The sequence below is a fragment of the Protopterus annectens genome, chromosome 10.part0, assembly GCF_019279795.1.
Source record: "Protopterus annectens isolate FY-2018-M chromosome 10.part0, PAN1.0, whole genome shotgun sequence".
Taxonomy (NCBI): domain Eukaryota; kingdom Metazoa; phylum Chordata; order Ceratodontiformes; family Protopteridae; genus Protopterus; species Protopterus annectens.
Window position 1 is genome coordinate 1,137,416,420 of NC_056744.1, and position 18,064 is coordinate 1,137,434,483.

An 18,064-nucleotide genomic window follows, 5' to 3' on the forward strand; every position below is an offset into this window, starting at 1 on the left:
TGAGATCATATATATATATATATATATATATATATATATATATATATATATATATATATATATATATATATGTATGTGTGTATGTGTGTGTGTGTATGTGTGTGTGTGTGTATGTGTGTGTGTGTGTGTGTGTGTGTGTGTGTGTGTGTGTGTGTGTGTGTGTGTGTGTGTGTGTGTATGCATGTATATATATATATATATATATATATATATATATATATATATATATATATGTATATATGTGTGTATGTGTGTATGTATGTATATATATATATATATATATATATATATATATATATATATATATAGTGTGTGTGTGTGTGTGTGTATGTGTGTGTATGTAGATATGTATATAAATGTTTCTGAGAATCTGCTTAACTATGAAGTATGATTTATAACAATTTCTATGAATACAATATTTTATTCTATTGGCAATAATGAGTTTGTGTAAATGCTCATATACAAGCAATTCAAGGGTTTTTTTTGGAAGCTGTTAACTGTATTTACATGACAGAAAATAGATGCATCCTAATATATGTAATGTCTGAATCATATTAGCCAAAGTTATTGATTTAAATTAATGTTAGAACTTATTTTTCTCTCCTCTTGATTTCTAACATCAAGATTATTTGAATGCTATTTGCATACAAGTGTTTTATATTACATGGATGTATATAGTAGTATGAACAGTTTAAAAAAAAAAAAAAAAAAGTTTATTTTAGTTTATATGATGCTGTTTTACCAAATGTGTAGTCTTGTCTTGCTAGATAATTGAATTGAAAACTGTTAACTTCAGTTAAATATAACTAGTATTAAATTGATAAGGTGGTAGCTGACGTACTGCTGCTTAGGGTAGGGGGTTAACTTGAGTGGTAAATACTACTCTAAGTTGGAGTTTACAACTCCAGGCTGGATGCAAGGTTTAATCCTTACATTATTTTCACTTGTTCATTGTTATTTGTATATAGTTTTGACATCCACAATATATTTTGTACATTCATTGTCACTACAAACAAAATTGAATCCTATACGAAATCCCATAAGAGATTCAATAAATACAGCTATATTTAAAGGTACACCTAAAGGAGGAGATGTAACATTACTTATCTTGTTATTTGTTATTTTGATCATAAGATTCTTAAGTTTTAAAAATGCCAAATGACATCTTTAAAAGGAATTTCTTTAAACATTAATGGATTGAATAATCCATGTAAAAGGGCAAGCCTAATAAGATACATTAATTTACATAAGGCCAACTTAGTCTTCCTACAAGAAACCCATCTCTTGAAAAAGATATTGATAAACTAGCCACAAACAAATATACAGTATTGGTTAGTTCAGAGCACACTCAGAAAAAAGAGGAGTGGCTATTTTATGGAATAAAAGTATGCCCATTCCTAAAACCATTAAGTCTTATCAGGATGACAAAGGAATGTTTTGTATGGTTACAATACAAATTAATGGGAAGACTTACACTTTAATTAATGTATATTGGATACCTGGAATTGGTATTAATACAGTGAAACATCATCTTGATAAGATCATATCATTCTCTATAGGAGATATTATTTTAGCTGGTGACTTTAATTGTATACTACATGAAAGTGATACTACCACTATAGGAAAGAGAAGAATTACATCTAATGCAAAACATTTAAAGGATTTTGCTAATTCTTATCATTTGAATGATATTAATAATCAGATAGATTCAAAATCATTACCATACACCTTTTTTCTAACAGATACAAAACTTATTCAAAAATAGATAGGGTCTTTATTTCTAACCAGATGGTAACAGATTTAATTAATTCCAAAATCATTTCATGTCCTATATCTGATCATAATTCAATTGTTTTGAATTCATGATAAAAATACTCATAATGTTCAGATCAAAAGGATACCAGCATACTTAACTCAACTAAAAGACTATAAAGAATATATACTTTCAGAAGTAAAACATTTTTAGACATAAATAACACTCCTGAAGTCTCCATTGTTTATGTTTGGGATGCCTTAAAATCATATCTATATGGACAAAGTATCAGATGGTATAATAATAAAAGGAAATCTTGGGATAAGGAATTGTTAGATATTCAAAGTAAATTAGACTCTTATAAACATAATAATAAAGAAAATATTATGGACAAGAAAGTTATTGAAGAAATAAACAAACTAAATGAGAAATACAAAGAAATTTTAACTCATAAAGTTAAAATAACTTTAGAGAAATACAAGTTTTTGTCTTATTCAATAAGCCCCAAATACTTACATAGACTTAAAAATAAAAAAAAAGGTTGAATAAACAAAACCATATCAAAGAAATCTTTTCTCTAAGGAAAAAGAAGAATGTTTCTAGTATACCAGAAATACTAGATGAATTTAGAAATCACTTTCACAAAATTAACCATAATAATATTAACATGGAACCTAAAGATAAAATAAAGGAGTTTATAACCACAAATATGAATAAAAAGCTTAATAAACAACAGATTAAACTATTGGACAAGAGTATTTCATATACAGAAGTTATTACACAAATAAATAAGCTTAAATCAAACAAAGCACCGGTAATGATGGTATTATACCAGAGATATATAAAATCCTTTCTAAAAATACATATTCATTAATACATAAGGTTTTATTTTGGCCCAAACTGAGTTAATAACCCCCATCTTGGCAATATACATTTATTTCGCCAATTTTAAAACCTAATAAAGATCCAACTAGATGTTCTTCATATCGCCCATCTCATTACTTAATGTTGATTATAAAATGTTTATGAATATCTTTGCTGATAGATTGAAGACAATCATTCCCGGCATTATAGATATAGATCAGACAGGCTTCATTGTAAATAGAAATACTTTTGATAATATAAGAAGAACTTTAACATTAATAGATTTTGCAAATAGGAAAAAGAAAGATTTAACACTTATTAGTCTTGATATAAGTTCAGCATTTGATTCAGTAAGTTGGGACTATCTGTTTACCTTAATGAAGTGCACAAACTTCTCGGATGCATTTGTAAATCTAATTGAACATTTATACAAAGGAGCGTTGGCTTATATTAAGGTAGGAACATATGTTTCACAAAAAATTAGAAGTTATGTACCTACCATAACGTTCCATGTTAGTTGTCTTCTCTCGCCTTCTTTCTTGCTGGATGGGTTCGGAGCCGATCCTCGGCTTTTACCAGCTCGAGGCAACCCTATATCCCATGATGCAAGGCGGAACTACCTCAGATCTCGTTTGGTAGCTAACCTACCCTGCTAAGGACTAACCTAACATAATTAGGAAAACAAGTTCATAATAAGAGTCCTCATATGAAGGCTCAGGAGGAAAACAACCTGATAGGAACTCTTCAAGATCTGTCCAGGCCAGGGGAAGGAGGGAGGAAAGAAGAAAGAGAGAGAAGAGAAGACAACTGGAACTGGGGTAATACATAACTAAAAACTAAATGTTGTCAATCTTGCTGGATGGGACCATGGAACAGACTCTTGAGAACTGTGGAACCAAAACTGGCCCTGTCTCTGGAGGCCAAGTCTAACTTGTAATGAGAGACAAAGGTATGAGGCGTGGCCCAAGTAGCTGCTGCACAAATGGTATCAATGGGTAGTCTATCCTGAAAGGCTGCAGAAGTGGATAGACTCCTGGTTGAGTGTGCTTTTGGTTTAGAAGATAGTTGCTTGCCTCTGAGAGAGTACACATAGGAAATGGTGGAAGTCAACCATCTGGATAAGGTCACTTTAGAAACTGGAAGACCTATCCTGTTTTCTGCATAGGAGACAAATAATTGGTCCGGTTTCCTGAATTGTTTAGTTCTATGCAAATAGTACCTGAGCTGACGATGGACATCCAAAAAATGAAGCTTCTGTTCACCTCTGTCGGAATAGTTTGGGAAAAAGACTGGTAGATCTATAGATTGGTTAATATTGGTTTGAGACACAACTTTGGGGAGAAAGGACGGGTTCGTTCTTAAGGATACCCTGTCCTTATGAAAAACCAAGTAAGGAACGAATGCAGAGAGCTTGAATCTCGAAACCCTTCTTGCTGAAGTGACAGCCAGTAAGAATATAGTTTTCCAGGTCAATAACTTCAAAGAACATGAAGCAGACGGTTCGATGGGAGGTAGCATCAAGGATGCCAACATTAAGTTTAGATCCCATTGCGGAGGAGGATGCTTTATAGGCGGCTTTAGGAGAAAAACTCCTCTCAGAAAGGCCTTGCATAATCTATGAGACATAATGTTATTGTCATGCAAGCCAACATGATACTTGGAAATAGCAGCCAGTTGAACTTTAACTGTAGATGAAGAGGATCCTGAATGAAAAACCTCAGCCAGGAAATCTAAAACAGAATGTACAGGAGCAGTAAAGGGATCAATATTCCTGGAATTTGCCCAAATAGAAAAACGTTGCCACTTGCTAGCATAAACAGTCCTAGTGGACGACTTTAAAGAAGACACTAAGATGTCTCTGACTGAGTCAGAGATCATCGGAAGCCTGGCTAGGGAAGGAAGTGGAGCAACCAAGCAGTGAGGTTGAGAGAATGAATGGCCCGGTGCTGCTGACCCGACTGGTGGATCAAGAGATCTGGAACTGGGTCCAGATGCCAGGGCTGCACCAGAAGGTGACGATGCAGAGACGGAAACCAAATTTGTCGAGGCCAATAAGGGGCAATGAGAATCAACTTGGCCCTCAAAATGGTGGCTTTCTGAATGACTTGTGGAATCAAGGGAAAAGGAGGAAAAGCGTACAGAAGTCCCCGGGCCAATCCTGGGTTAGAGAGTCTCTCAGGGGTTGGCCTGGAAGGGAAAGAGGGTGAAAAATCGGGCACTTGTTGTTTTGAGGAGTAGCAAAAAGATCGCAACAAGGAGTGCCCCACTTCAGAAAAATCTGATCCACTACAGATTGATTGAGAGACCACTCGTGAGGCATCAGAATGGATCTGCTCAGCCTGTCCGCCAAGAGGTTGGACCTGCCGGGGATGTGCGTTGCTATCAGAAACCGATGAGAGGAGATTGCCCATTGCCAAAGTCTGAGAGCTTCTCGACACAACGGATAGGACCTGGTCCCGCCCTGCTTGTTGATGTACCAGACCACGGACATGTTGTCCGTTTGTACTGCAATAGTCCCCGTGGGAAGAAAGTCGTTGAGGGCCTGCAACGTTAAAAGCACCGCTCTCATCTCCAGGACATTTATATTCTATGGGTTGCCATGGACCATCCTGCCCTGATAATGCCCCACCCGATCAGAGAGGCATCCGTAGTGACTGTGGCAACTGGAGAAGAGGGAACAAAGGGTCGGCCCTGATGAAGAAGCGGGGAAGATATCCACCAATTCAGATGAGTTCTGCACGACTGTGTGACTAAGATTTCGTGCCTCATCGGGAGACTGTGGTACGACCATCCACTGCAGAAGACGCATGTGGAAGCGAGCCAGTGGTAGAAGAACAATGGCCGCAGCCATAAGACCTAGAACCTTCAGTATAAATCTGGCTTTGACCTTGCTGCTCTGCAATAGAATCCGAACGAATTTTTGGATGTCCAGAATTCTTTGATCTGTTAGTCTGGCTAACATTTTGACGGTGTTTAATTCTGCGCCTATAAAGGTGATAGATTGGCAAGGCCGCAGAGAAGGTTTTTCGAAATTTACTGAAATTCCCAAACTCCTGCAAAGCTGCAGAGTGTAGTCTCTGGTCTGAAGAAGCTGACACCTGGTGGTGGCGGAGAGGAGCCAGTCATCCAAATAAGGAAACACCTGGAATCCTTGACGTCTCAGATGAGCTGTTACCATTGCCATGCATTTGGTGAACACTCTGGGGGCTGAAGTGAGGCCAAAGGGCAGGGCTCTGAATTGGTAATGACTGGTCCCTAGCCGAAAGCGGAGAAACCTTCTGGAGCGCCTGTGAATCTTTATGTGATAGTACGTGTCCTGAAGGTCTATAGAGCACATCCAGTTGTCCTTGCCCAGAAAGGGCAGAATGGACTGAAGCGTGACCATCCGGAATCTTGCCTTCTTGACAAATCTGTTTAGACTGCTCAGGTCTAATATTGGTCTCCAATCTCCCGTCCTTTTGGGGACCAAAAAGAATCTTGAGTAGACGCCGGATCCTACCTGGTCTGCCGGCACAGTCTGGACGGCTCTTTTTCCTAGGAGCTTTGAAACCTCCTGTTCTGCCAAATCCCTTTGACCGGGTGAGATGTCTGGAAGGGATTGTTGAGGTCGGATACCTTTCAAGGGGATTTTGTAACCCTCGGATATGATCGACTGTACCCACATATCTTGTGAGAGGGAATGCCAGGCTACTGGGTACATCGAAATCCTTCCCCCGACTGCTTCCAAGGGTGGACAGTCGGGCAACACCTCAGGGATGCTGAAAGGGCTTCTCAGGAAGAGACTCCCTGTTGCCCTGGTTCTGAGGACCCCCCCCTGCCTCTAGGGTGGCGTCTATTATTGTAACCCCTCTGCCTCTGGGGGTAAACTGACCACGTGTGTCCGGTGTAGCTCCTTGGGCTTTATGAACCACATCTTCCCTCCTTTCTGACCCTTGGGATATGGTCTAGAAGGGGTGGAAAAATGGACTCCAACGGCAGAAAGAGTTTTACCGTCCTGCTCACACCTGGTCAAGGTATCCTTCACCTGAGGTCCGAACAAAGCCGAACCATCAAAGGGCGTATTAGTGAAGGATGCCTTAAAGGGTCCATAAAATTACAAAGCCGCATCCAGGCTTGGCGTCTAAGAGCAACTCCTGTGCCTGCGGCCCTGCTCGCTCCATCGGCCGCATAGGATATGAGCCGCATGGAGGAGTTGGATAAGGAATTCAGGATTGCTAGCTGTGAGGCAATCTTTTCTTGAGCCCCAGCAGCAGAAGGATCCTGGACCACTTCACCCAGTTCCTTGAGAATATCTCTTTGAAGCCTGGTGAAGTGACAAAGGTAGTTCAGCTTAACGATAGCAAAGGTCGCTGAAGAAAACATCCGCTTTCCATACCTGTCCATGGTCCTAGAATCCTTGTTAGGAGGATGGACAGGTACTGAAGGATCCACCAGTTCCTTCTTAGTGGCCGCCACCACCATAGCATCCACAGAGACGCCTTGGAAAGAAACTGTTTGTCCGTAGGGGCCGTCATAAACTTGGATCGTCTCCTGGGGACAGGTTCCACAGAATCTGAGAGCCCATGCCTTCCGAGCCACTACCTGCATAAGTGGGTCGAAAGGCGGAGACACCCAGGAGGTGGAGGGTCGGGATCCAAAAGCCTCCAGGTATACCGACTCATCCTCGGAGGGATCAATGGATGGCCAATTCCCCCTCTGTTTGAGGAGCTCAAGGATGTCTGAAAAGGAGACATCCTCAGAGGGGGATCGTGGGGAACCCTCCGACTCATCTAAGTCGGTATCAGATGTAGTAGACTCGGGGGAGTCTGTGTGTTTCCTCTTACACGTCCTCTTCCGAGGGGGTTCACCTGCCGGATCAGGAGAAACTTCGGAAGAGGAGGAAATTCCCAATGGGGAAACCTGGGGCGATGGATCCCTGGGCCTGAGAGCAAGAGGATGGCAAGAGGTGTCTACAGGCACCGAAGAGGGAGGAGCTAGAGGGATGGACCGTTGACCTGGCTCAGTAGCCAGGACACTCCTCATCACCTCAAAGGCTCCCCTCCCCGGGAGACCGGAATATCCCCGATCCGAGGATACAGGAATTCCCGGCTCCACTGAGAGGGAAGGCTCCGAGGCCGATGTCGGTGCTGAGCTTACCAAAGCCGAAGCCCCGAGAGGGAGAGCGGGGTCGGACAAGGGTCCGATGCCACTAGCCCCCTCGGAGCCGACAAGGGAAACCCGACGACCGGATCCCTCCAAGGAAGGCCTCAAGGAGGAGATCGGAGCCGAGGACGATGGAGCCGAAGGATGTATCAGCTCCGGCGCCGAAACAGTCGCTGTCCCGAGAAGCTCTGGCTCCGAACTCTGGTGTGGAGTCGGAGGAGGAAGTTCAAGGGGTGAAACAATAGCCGAAGTCTGCTGAGATGGGCTATGGAGCATTTGGGCCAGTGCCTGCGACTTCAACAGCCTGCTTACCACCCTCTCTAAGTCGTGGTCAGACAGCCTGGAAGATCTCAAAGATCAGCTCCGATGGCTCCACTCCGACAAAAGAGGAGACCCCGGAGCCGAGTGGATACTCTGCAACGAAGGGGACCGAGATCTCTTTCGGGACGAAGTCATCGGAGCCGAAGTCCCCTGAATTCCAGATGGAGCCGAAGGTTTCTCGGCTCCGATGCTGGATAAGGTGTCGGCTCCAGCCGGAGCCGACAAGGCCACAGTAGACCGGGTGTCGGAACCAATCGGTGCCGAACCCACTACTTTGGAAGCAGATAGATCGGTTCCAGCCGGAGCCGATCTCGGCTCCGACGGAGCCGGAGCCACCGGAGGAGGCTTGGATACTGTAGCCTGAACCTTCGGTGGCTTAGAAGGTTTACCAGACCCTGTTTTAGAGGGAGAACCTTCTGGCTTAAGTAAGCCACGGAGGATCAACTTATTCCTCCGTTCCTGCAGGACTCTCTGGCTAAAAGAGTGACACAAAGCACAGGAGTCCTGCAGGTGCAAAGGCCCCAGGCAGTAAACACAAGAAGTGTGACCATCTGTCAGAGACATTTTCTGACAGCACGAGTCACACTTCTTGAAGCCTGAGACCTTGCCTTCCTTTGACATATTTCTAAGAAAGAAGTCACACACACACCCCAACAAACACACACAATTAATCCCCTAACACACAGACACACAGATAGGGATTAACCAATGGGGTCTAGGCCTAACTTAACTTTTATACAATTACCAAAGGAATTTAAAAGTTTTGAACTGTAAGGGAATAGGGTGGGCCGTAAACACACTACACACTATGAAAGTGGAAACAAGGGGGAAATAAATCCCTAACTAAGCTTTTTTTGACAAAAAATTACCTCAGCTGGCAAAGGAGACCTCTTTCGCTAAGCGGCAAACGAGATCTGGAGTAGTTCTGCCTTGCATCATGGGATATAGGGTTGCCTCGAGCTGGTAAAAGGAGTTCTCAAGCTAAAGCAGTGAGTCGGAGCCGAGGATCGGCTCCGAACCCATCCAGCAAGAATGAAGGCGAGATTGACAACTTAACATTACCCATTCTTAAAGGTACAAAACAAGGATGTCCACTTTCTCCACTATTATTCATTTTAGTAATGGAGCCTTGGGCTAATTTGATCAGAAACAGTACTGACATAGAGGGTTTTGAAATAGATGAAAATACAACATCCAAAATTCAACTTTTTGCAGATGATGTTCTAATTACATCAGCAGGATCTAATTCTTCTATACAGTCTCTATTTGATAACATGATGAATTTTAAAAGTATTTCTGGTTTAATATTCAATGAAGAAAAAACTAAAATACTACCTATATATACACGAAAAATATTCTCATTAGTGATTTTACTAAATATGTACCCAATTCAGGTCAGATAACTTATTTAGGTATAATACTTTCTAAAGATATTAAATCTATTATATATAATAATTATAATACCTGTTTTCTTAATATACAAAATATTTTTAATACCTGGAATAATATGTTTTTTACTATGGAGGAGAGACTTACAATTATTAAAATGATAATATTCCCCAAGGTTTTATACTTAATACAATCAATAATACTTCCACCTACAAAAATAATTATCAAGAAACTGAACACACTAATGTTAAATTTCTTATGGGCACCTAATAGATCTAGGATTGCATTAAAGAAACATACTGATAGCTGGTCTCAAGGGGGTATTTCTTTTCCAGACTTTAATTTATATACTATCTCTTCTATTGTAAAAGTTATTACTTTATTAATAGATCAGTCATATGTCACAAAATGGAAAGATTATTGGGAGCTAATTAGTATACACTTCATGAAAATCTCCTTAACACATATAAATATGATTGTAAATAACTCCATGTTATGGTTACTAAAGGAATTTTGTACTTCACCTATTACACCTAAACATATGGTTTGTTACCCATTAAATATTATTATTAGTTATCGTAACTTTATATTCATGCACCCTAAGTATAGGGAATGGAATTTTATTGTATTTCCTATAATGTATACTCAGGGTATGCTTTTGTCATCTACTTCTGAAGGAACTCATTTAGCTATAGATAATGATCTAAAGTACTGGTATCAGTTGATATCTGATAATAAAGTTAAAAATCTAGATTTCTTAAAACAAGAATTTGATCTAAGAGAAACTTGCTGGTTAGAGGTTCAGACCTTTAGACAACATCTCATTAATAAAATAGATTTAATGTCTATAACTGTTAAAGAATCTATTCCAACACTGATTGATTACTTGATATTAAATTTACAACATAAAGTTTCTGATAAAGGTAAACTTTCATACATACATAAAGTTATCAGACAAGAAACTTTTACAGTGTAGATTCATACTGGAATTATTTCACTTCTATTAATGGGGACCCACCAAATCAACAAGATAAACAATATATATTGGAATCTGCTTATAGAACTACGTCTTACATTGTCTGGAGACTTTATACATGGAAATTTTTACATAGATCTTTTTATACACCTTTGATGATGAATAAAATAAATAATAAAGATAATCTATGTAAGAGATGTAATGTAGAAATTAATGCTGACTGGGCTCATATGTTTTATGACTGTATAAAATTGAAAGAATACTGGAAGTCAATTAATGAATTTTTGCAGGCTCTTTTACAGATAATTTCATTATTTCTAAATCTCTTATATTATTCAACACACCTGTACCTCAAAGTGTTAAAAGGTTAAGCTTCCCTTGTTATGGTCTATTCTAGCAGTGGCTAGGAAAATAATAACTAGAAATTGGATTTCAGATACACCTCCTTCGTTCAATGAATTTAAAAATGTTATGAATATAGTGTGCCATATGGAAATAAACACAATTAGGACTAGAACAAACAGAAAAACATCTTATTTTATTGTATGGGATAATTTACAAAATTTGTTAAAAAAATTTTAATTTCAATAGCATGGTATTTTAGTTTAATTAATTGATCTGATTGTAGTGGATGTCTTTGTAAATACTTTAGTTGTTTTGTTGAATATTATAATAATACCTATTTTTAATTACTTGTATAAAATTGTTATGATATTTCTCTTATATGTTAAAACAATAAACCTGTTTTGAAAAAAAGAGACCATATCAGCATAGATACAATTTTTATAATTGTGTGCCAGGATCCAAAATGTAGCTCCCATTCGCAGTTAATGCAGGTTTCTAACCAGTATACGTTCCAATACTTCAAATAAAAAAATTATGACTTGACAAGGTTAAGCAAAAAATCCACATTGCCAGCCAGGTACTTAATAAAATATGTAATCATAGACTATGATAAATTGCATTGTATCTCATTGCACAAAATAAGTATACACTATGGTGTGAGTGGAGTGTGCTCGGCTGCACCAGTGACTATAACTGCAGGTATCGCAACTGTCCTTTCAACTCCAGAAGCAAAGTGTCTTTTTAGGATTGTGTTACTCATGAATTTAATGCATAGGTCCAGTCAATGTTTGCTCAGTCCTTAATGTTTCTTCTTCAAGAAGTGTGGAGGTGCCCACTGCAGACTGAAAATAGATCTGTTGAAAAACTTATCACCAAGTTCAGTTTGCTGAATGCTTTCATTCACTGAAAGTTTATTTGAACTGGTATAGCCGTATAGCAACTGCTTTGTTAAATCTCAGTACAGAAAAGTATGATAGATGGGCATTACATTCCTCATATTATTCCATGTCATATCCAAAGTGACAACCCTGAAATCAGAAGTAATTGGAATGTGTCACCCTTCTCTTGTGAAGATGTATGCATAAGACTGAATTGACCAAGAAGACAAACAGTTGTCTTGATGTAGCATATAGAAAAGGTTGACAAAACATGACTCGACTGCAGGTGGACTACAGTTCATGCAGTGGTACGACATATTGCAGGCGGTCTCTTAAGGGTCTTTTATTGTGGTGAATAGCTCACATAAGTTACCTGCATATGAAGGTCATGTCAACCTCAAAGCAGCTGTGAAAACAATCATATCTACAGTAGATGAGGAAGACATTTCTCTTTTGAGGTCTTTTTGATGTCTGTACATTTTTTTCTGTTATGCATACGCATAAGTTTGACTACAGCTCAGTTGTAACGTGTAATATACAGCGTGCTATAGCATATCCTACCACATATCCTGAATGTCTGGAATGTTCAGAATGACAGGATATGCTTTCTTGAGGACTGATTTTGTAGGACATTTTAGGAATAAGATTGCAGTGCCCAGAGAGCCCAGCCAACAGAATGATGTAGATTTATTTGCATGAAAAATAAGAAGGCACTGTGAGATGAACAGCCCACCCTTTTCACTTAGGCACTGGTATGGTGATGCAACAACAAGTTAAAAACTCTAGTGCGCGCACACACTTATGCAGATTTATTTATTTATTTATTTATTTATTTATTTATTTATTTGCAGTTTGTTAACTGGGAAAGTCCACTGGGCCGAGATGAGCCCTTTTTCAATGGAGGCCCAGAAAGAAAAGATCCATGTACAGAGTTACAGTAGCAAAAATCCACAGGTTAACAAAATTAGAAAAATATTACACAATTTAAAAAGGTAGCAGCATCCTACTGATATAGCAGTAATAGTAACAGAAACATTTGTGGAATAAGCAATAGTATAGCATTGTATAAGATAACAAAGCATTCTGTAGGGCATGGCTTGCAAATTCCTATACTATCTAAGACATACAGTATCTAAGACGTTTGTAATGGGAGTTAGAAAATTAAGAGAAATTAGAAGAGAGTGGAAAAAGAGCATAGTTAGTTTTTTGTTTGTCTTTTCGGCTTTTCCCAGTTAGGGGTCGCCACAGCGTAACTCTGGTCCACTAATGATTGGCAGTAGATTTTTGTAGTGCCGACTTGCCAGCCCAATGCCCAACCTTCAACGAAGGCACACTCATTCACGCATGTCTTTCGGAGGCCACTCAACCGTGGGGATAACATGCAGACTCCACACAGAAGGCACTCCAGCCGAGAATCGAACAGGAGAACCTCTTGCTGTGAGGCAACAACGCTACCGCTGTACCACCGCGGATCTGAAAAAGAGCATAGTTAGTGTTAGGTTGAAATAGGAGAGAGAGAAAGGCTGAAGGAATGTGAGTCAGGTAGACAGAAGTTAAGAGGGGTGAGAGCAGGAGCATTCCCAATTAGAGGAGAGGTGGGAATGGAGCAAAGTCTTAAAGGTAGAGAGGTTCTGGGTAATATGGATGTGGGGTGGAAGTGCATTCCATTTCCATGCTACAGAGAATGACAGTAGAAGTTATCTTGGTGTATGTATGGGTTTGTACACTTCAAGGAGGTTCTAATTCTTGGACCTAAGTGATCTGTCATGTAGATGCATGGTAAGGATAGAGGAGAAGGAGGGGCAGATACTGCAAAGAGCTTGGAAGGATGAGAGTTCATCAGGGATGGCTTATATCTCAGTCTGAGTGACTGTTTTGCCAAACCAGGGTCTGGATAGGCTCAAACATGAGCTGGAAGGGAGAATGCAAATTAGACAAAAGCAAAATAGTGTACTAAAAGAAAAAGGCTGACAGGAGGGAAGGAGGAAGTGTTTAAAGGGGGACAGTAGGCTGGCCAAAAGTGCCAGGGATGAGAGAAAATAATTGGAAAAGTAACAAATCAGGAAGAGTATTATTTATTTATCCTTTGTGGACAAGGTTACTCCTACTAGGCTAGTGGCTTCTTTTCAGTGGAAAACTGATGTAGAATTTGTAATACCTGGGGAAATTTGCCAGAGTATCATTTTTATTTATTTATTTTTAATTTATTTATTTATTTTATTTATTTATCATTTGTTGACCGGGAAAGTCCGACTAGGTTCCACAGAGCCTGTTTTTAGCGGAGGCCCGGGGAGAAATGCTCCAGATGCATGTCTTTGGAATGGAACTGGAATCATGGAACTTCCCCTGATCTTTTTCGATTGATACTATGGAATCTTTTACATCCACCTGAGCTACCACCAACTTAAGCAGACAGGAACTTGGTTTAACATCCAAAAACCAAAAATAACACTTCCAGAACTACATGTTATTTCTTAAAATCAAGGACACAAAAAACCACTTAAAATCTAAAAGATATAAAACAGTAAAGCTCCATACTGCAAACTTTCAGGCAAAGCCTTTTCTCAAGGCCAACAAAACATTGATCACGTGTAGATTTTAAATAAATTAAGAACATAAAACATGCTAGTCACATTGTCAAGATAGTTTAATAAAACTAACTTAAATAACATCACAATTTTTTTAACACTGGAGCTTTGCTGTTTCATATTTTTTTTAATTTTAAGCATTGTTTACATGTCCTTGACTTTAAGAAATAAACAGTAGCCTTGGAAGCGTTATTTGTGGTTTTTGGATGATAATTTTTTTAACACTTCAGTTTAATGAATTACTGTGTTTTTTTTTTGTGACCTCAGTGTAACATCCCGATCTAAGGACAACATACTCAGGAATGCAGCACTCCCCTTATGCTGCAGTGCCAGCGCTCCACCTTCCAACTGTGGGAACAGGAACCACAACCTTCCTCACCAAAGCTGACTTCCTGTTACACCACTGACACTGCACTGCATAGTATGGGAAAGAAGGAAAGCAATAACATGTAATAAGAAGATAATAGAGACAAGGAAGGAGACCATCAGGAAGAGGTAAGAAGGTATGGAGAAGCAATTAGGAAAGGTAAAAGTCAAACAGAGGAAAGAAGGGCCTAGAAAATTACAAAGACAGTATAAACTCATGCAAACATGGAAAAAGATCCAGGAAATCCTAAAAATATCAGAGCCTAAGATTATAGGGGTGTGACTACAGAAATGAAGAGTTAATAAGGAAGGTCTAGAAGGGTAGAAGGAGAGCAAAGGAGTGCACCATAGAAGTAGCAATTTGAGGAAATAGGAAAAAGGTGAAAGAGAGTTAGCAAGAAAAGGAAGAATATCATACCAGTGTGGTTCACAACTGTAAGAGACAAGGAAAAACATTAGCTTTTACAAATAATGTAAAACACGTAGGAGAATATATGCTTCAGTCAGGCAATGAGAAACACTACTCTACTGTATTTTTTGTTTGGTTGGTTGGTTTTCATTTTCTACTTTCTGCTGTTGCCAGACCACTTACTTCCTATTCTTTGCTGCTCTGCCTTCTTCGTTATATCTTACCAGGTTTATAGTGTTATTCTTCCATGAATTCAGATCATTTGATATGTTTATTTGAACACGAGGACAAATTATTTTACTTTTGCTTAACCTGTGTTTGCCTTTTACATGAGCTTATTCTGCCCTTATTCTTAATTGTTGTACTTTTTCTTGTAGTAAACTGTGAAAAGCTTAGGTTAGTACCTCTGTTCATTTATTAGGATGAAGAGGAAAGGATTGCCAAAGAAACAAAAGTATCAGTCACACCAGGGAAACTGAAGTTGTCATTTGAAGATTTGGAAAAGCAAAGACGAGAGCAGCAAAAACGTCAGGCAGAAGAAGAGGCAAGAATTCGACTGGAAATGGAGAAAAAAGCATTTGAAGAAGCCAGACAAATGATGGTAAGAAATGTTAAAAAACAGAAACAACAAATTATGAATAGGAAGTTCAGCTGTTATGTAATAGTTGCTCTGGGAATGGCGTTGCCAGTTGAGTTATAGAACTTCCTGGGAATAATAGGCCTTCATATATTTCTATTGCAGTTTTCATGTTATAATCCAGTAAGAGAAGTTGCTCATTATTTGATATATTTATGTCTTGTTTCTACAAATACATTTACCATATTTCCACTGAGTGTTATTCTTTCTTTATTTTTTATGTTATATCAGCCACATAATTTCTTCTAGCTTAGTTTTGTAAATCGTACATAATTCCTTAACCTACAAAAAATGTAGCAAAGTTGTAGTTTTCAGAGAATTTCATTATTTTTTTTCTTCGACTTTATAAGGGGGTTGTGTTGATGTACATGAATGATTATGAAACAAAGATGTTTGAAATTTTGAATGATAAGGCGAAATACAGTATAACATCCAAGAACGAAATATATGTCGCATACGCCAAAATTCATTATTATTTAAAGGACTACATCCACTGTTACAAGGTGCATTGGATAAAAATCTATATAATTTTTTGCATGTGGAGAAACCACGCATTCCAATAATATTTGGAATACCCAAAACCCATAAAAGCATTGAAAATGTAGCTTTTAGGCCCATAGTGTCAGGGGTCGGTTCTATAACGGAACCTTTGGCTGTATTTGTGGACCATCATTTGGAAAAGTTACTGGGATCCTTAAAACATATCACTAAGGATTCCTGGGATTTTTTAAGAAATATCATGGCGGACAAATACAGTGATACAGTGTATTTGGTGACAGTGGATATAATGGAATTATTTCCTAGCATTCCACATAATATAGAATTGGAGTGGTTTCAAGAGATATTATCTGAAGCCAAATATATGGATGCTAATACGATCAATTTGATTATTGAATTCATGGAAAGAATACTGACAAATAAGTACGTTTTTTTAACGGTGAATATTATAGGCAGGAACGTGGCGTGGCTATGCGGGCAGATTGCGCCCCCTTATATGCCAATTTGATATTGTAATTTTGGGAAAAGAAGTATATTATTAACACTGAATGGCACAGGAACATAACTTATTACACCAGATTTCTTGATGATATTTGTTTGCTTTGGCAGGGGTCATTGGATGAGTTGACGTCCTTTCTGACTTACATCAATACAACAACTACCTTTTTGAGATTTACATATACATTCTCTTTGGAGGAAATAAATTATTTGGATGTGACGTTATATAAGGATTTAGGAAACAATAGTTTTCAGTTGAGAATATTCAGGAAACACACATTCTCCAACTCATATTTACACTATGAGAGTGGACAACCCAATTTTCAAAAGAAGGGTATTGTCAAGGGGCAGCTAATTAGAGCTCCAAGAATGTGTAGTGAATCCCTAATATTTCATCAGGAATTGGAATTCATTAAGGGCTTGTTCATACAGAGGGAATATCCATTATGTCTGGTGAATGGTTTAATTGCTGAAGTAGTTCGAGACAGGGACATCAAGTATGGTCCATTGTTGGAAAAGGTGGCAATTTAGAAGTGAAACAAATTACTCAGGCAGAATATGAAACTGCCTTGTTCACATATACTCCACTACCTCTACAGAAATATTAGGATTATTAGGAGACATTGGGGAATTTTGAAATTACAGGATGAAATCAAGAACTTTATACCTGATATACCCCAGTTTATAAGAAAAAGGGATATGAACTTCAAGGAAATGTTAGAAAGGGAAATGGTTAATCACAACAAAGTAAAAAATAAGGTGGGTACCTACAGATGCGGAATGTGCAATCAGTGTAAGTACATTATTGATAAAGGTGAGGTGATGTTAACAGCAAGGAACTATAGGGTGAAAAGTAATGGATATTATACATGCAACACCTTAGGGGTGGTTTATTTTGTAGTGTGCGAATCATGTAATAGCTTTTATGTGGGAAAAACAGAAAAGAACCTCAGAAGGAGGATGTATGCGCATACGTATGATTTTTGTAAGGAAAAAGAAACAAGTGCGCTTTTTAAGCACTCTCAAGTATGCTCTAACTACAAGTTCAGGTTTATGGTCATAGACAAGTTACATCTGATGCCCCGGGGGGGGGGGGTAATTGGGAGGCCAAACTTGAATAAAGAGAGTTGTTCTGGCAGATCAAGTTAGAGGCTGGAAAGCCCCCGGGGTTGAACGACTATATTAGCATTAGTAGTGTCCTTAAGCTGAGATCAGCAAAATTATAAAGGTCACAGTCATAAAGCAATTCATTCATGGGTAAATGGAATTACATATAATATTGATTAAGTCAAATATCTTAAAAGTGGACTGAATAAGTCTCAAGCACTATGTGTTACTATGTATTTTTTAATATGTAATTACATATAATATTGATTAAGTCAAATATCTTAAAAGTGGAT

The 18,064-nt window shown here is 38.5% G+C and overlaps 1 protein-coding gene across 7 annotated transcripts in view; it reads left to right on the forward strand.

The window, feature by feature from the left end:
• Nucleotides 1-18,064, forward strand: part of NEXN (nexilin F-actin binding protein) — a 955,560-nt gene that overhangs the window by 563,570 nt on the left and 373,926 nt on the right. For all 7 annotated transcript variants that reach the window (XM_044085866.1, XM_044085869.1, XM_044085863.1 and 4 more), the window contains one exon: nucleotides 15,453-15,632. In XM_044085866.1, coding sequence (XP_043941801.1) covers nucleotides 15,453-15,632 — 180 coding nt within the window. The remainder of the gene's footprint in view (nucleotides 1-15,452; nucleotides 15,633-18,064) is intronic.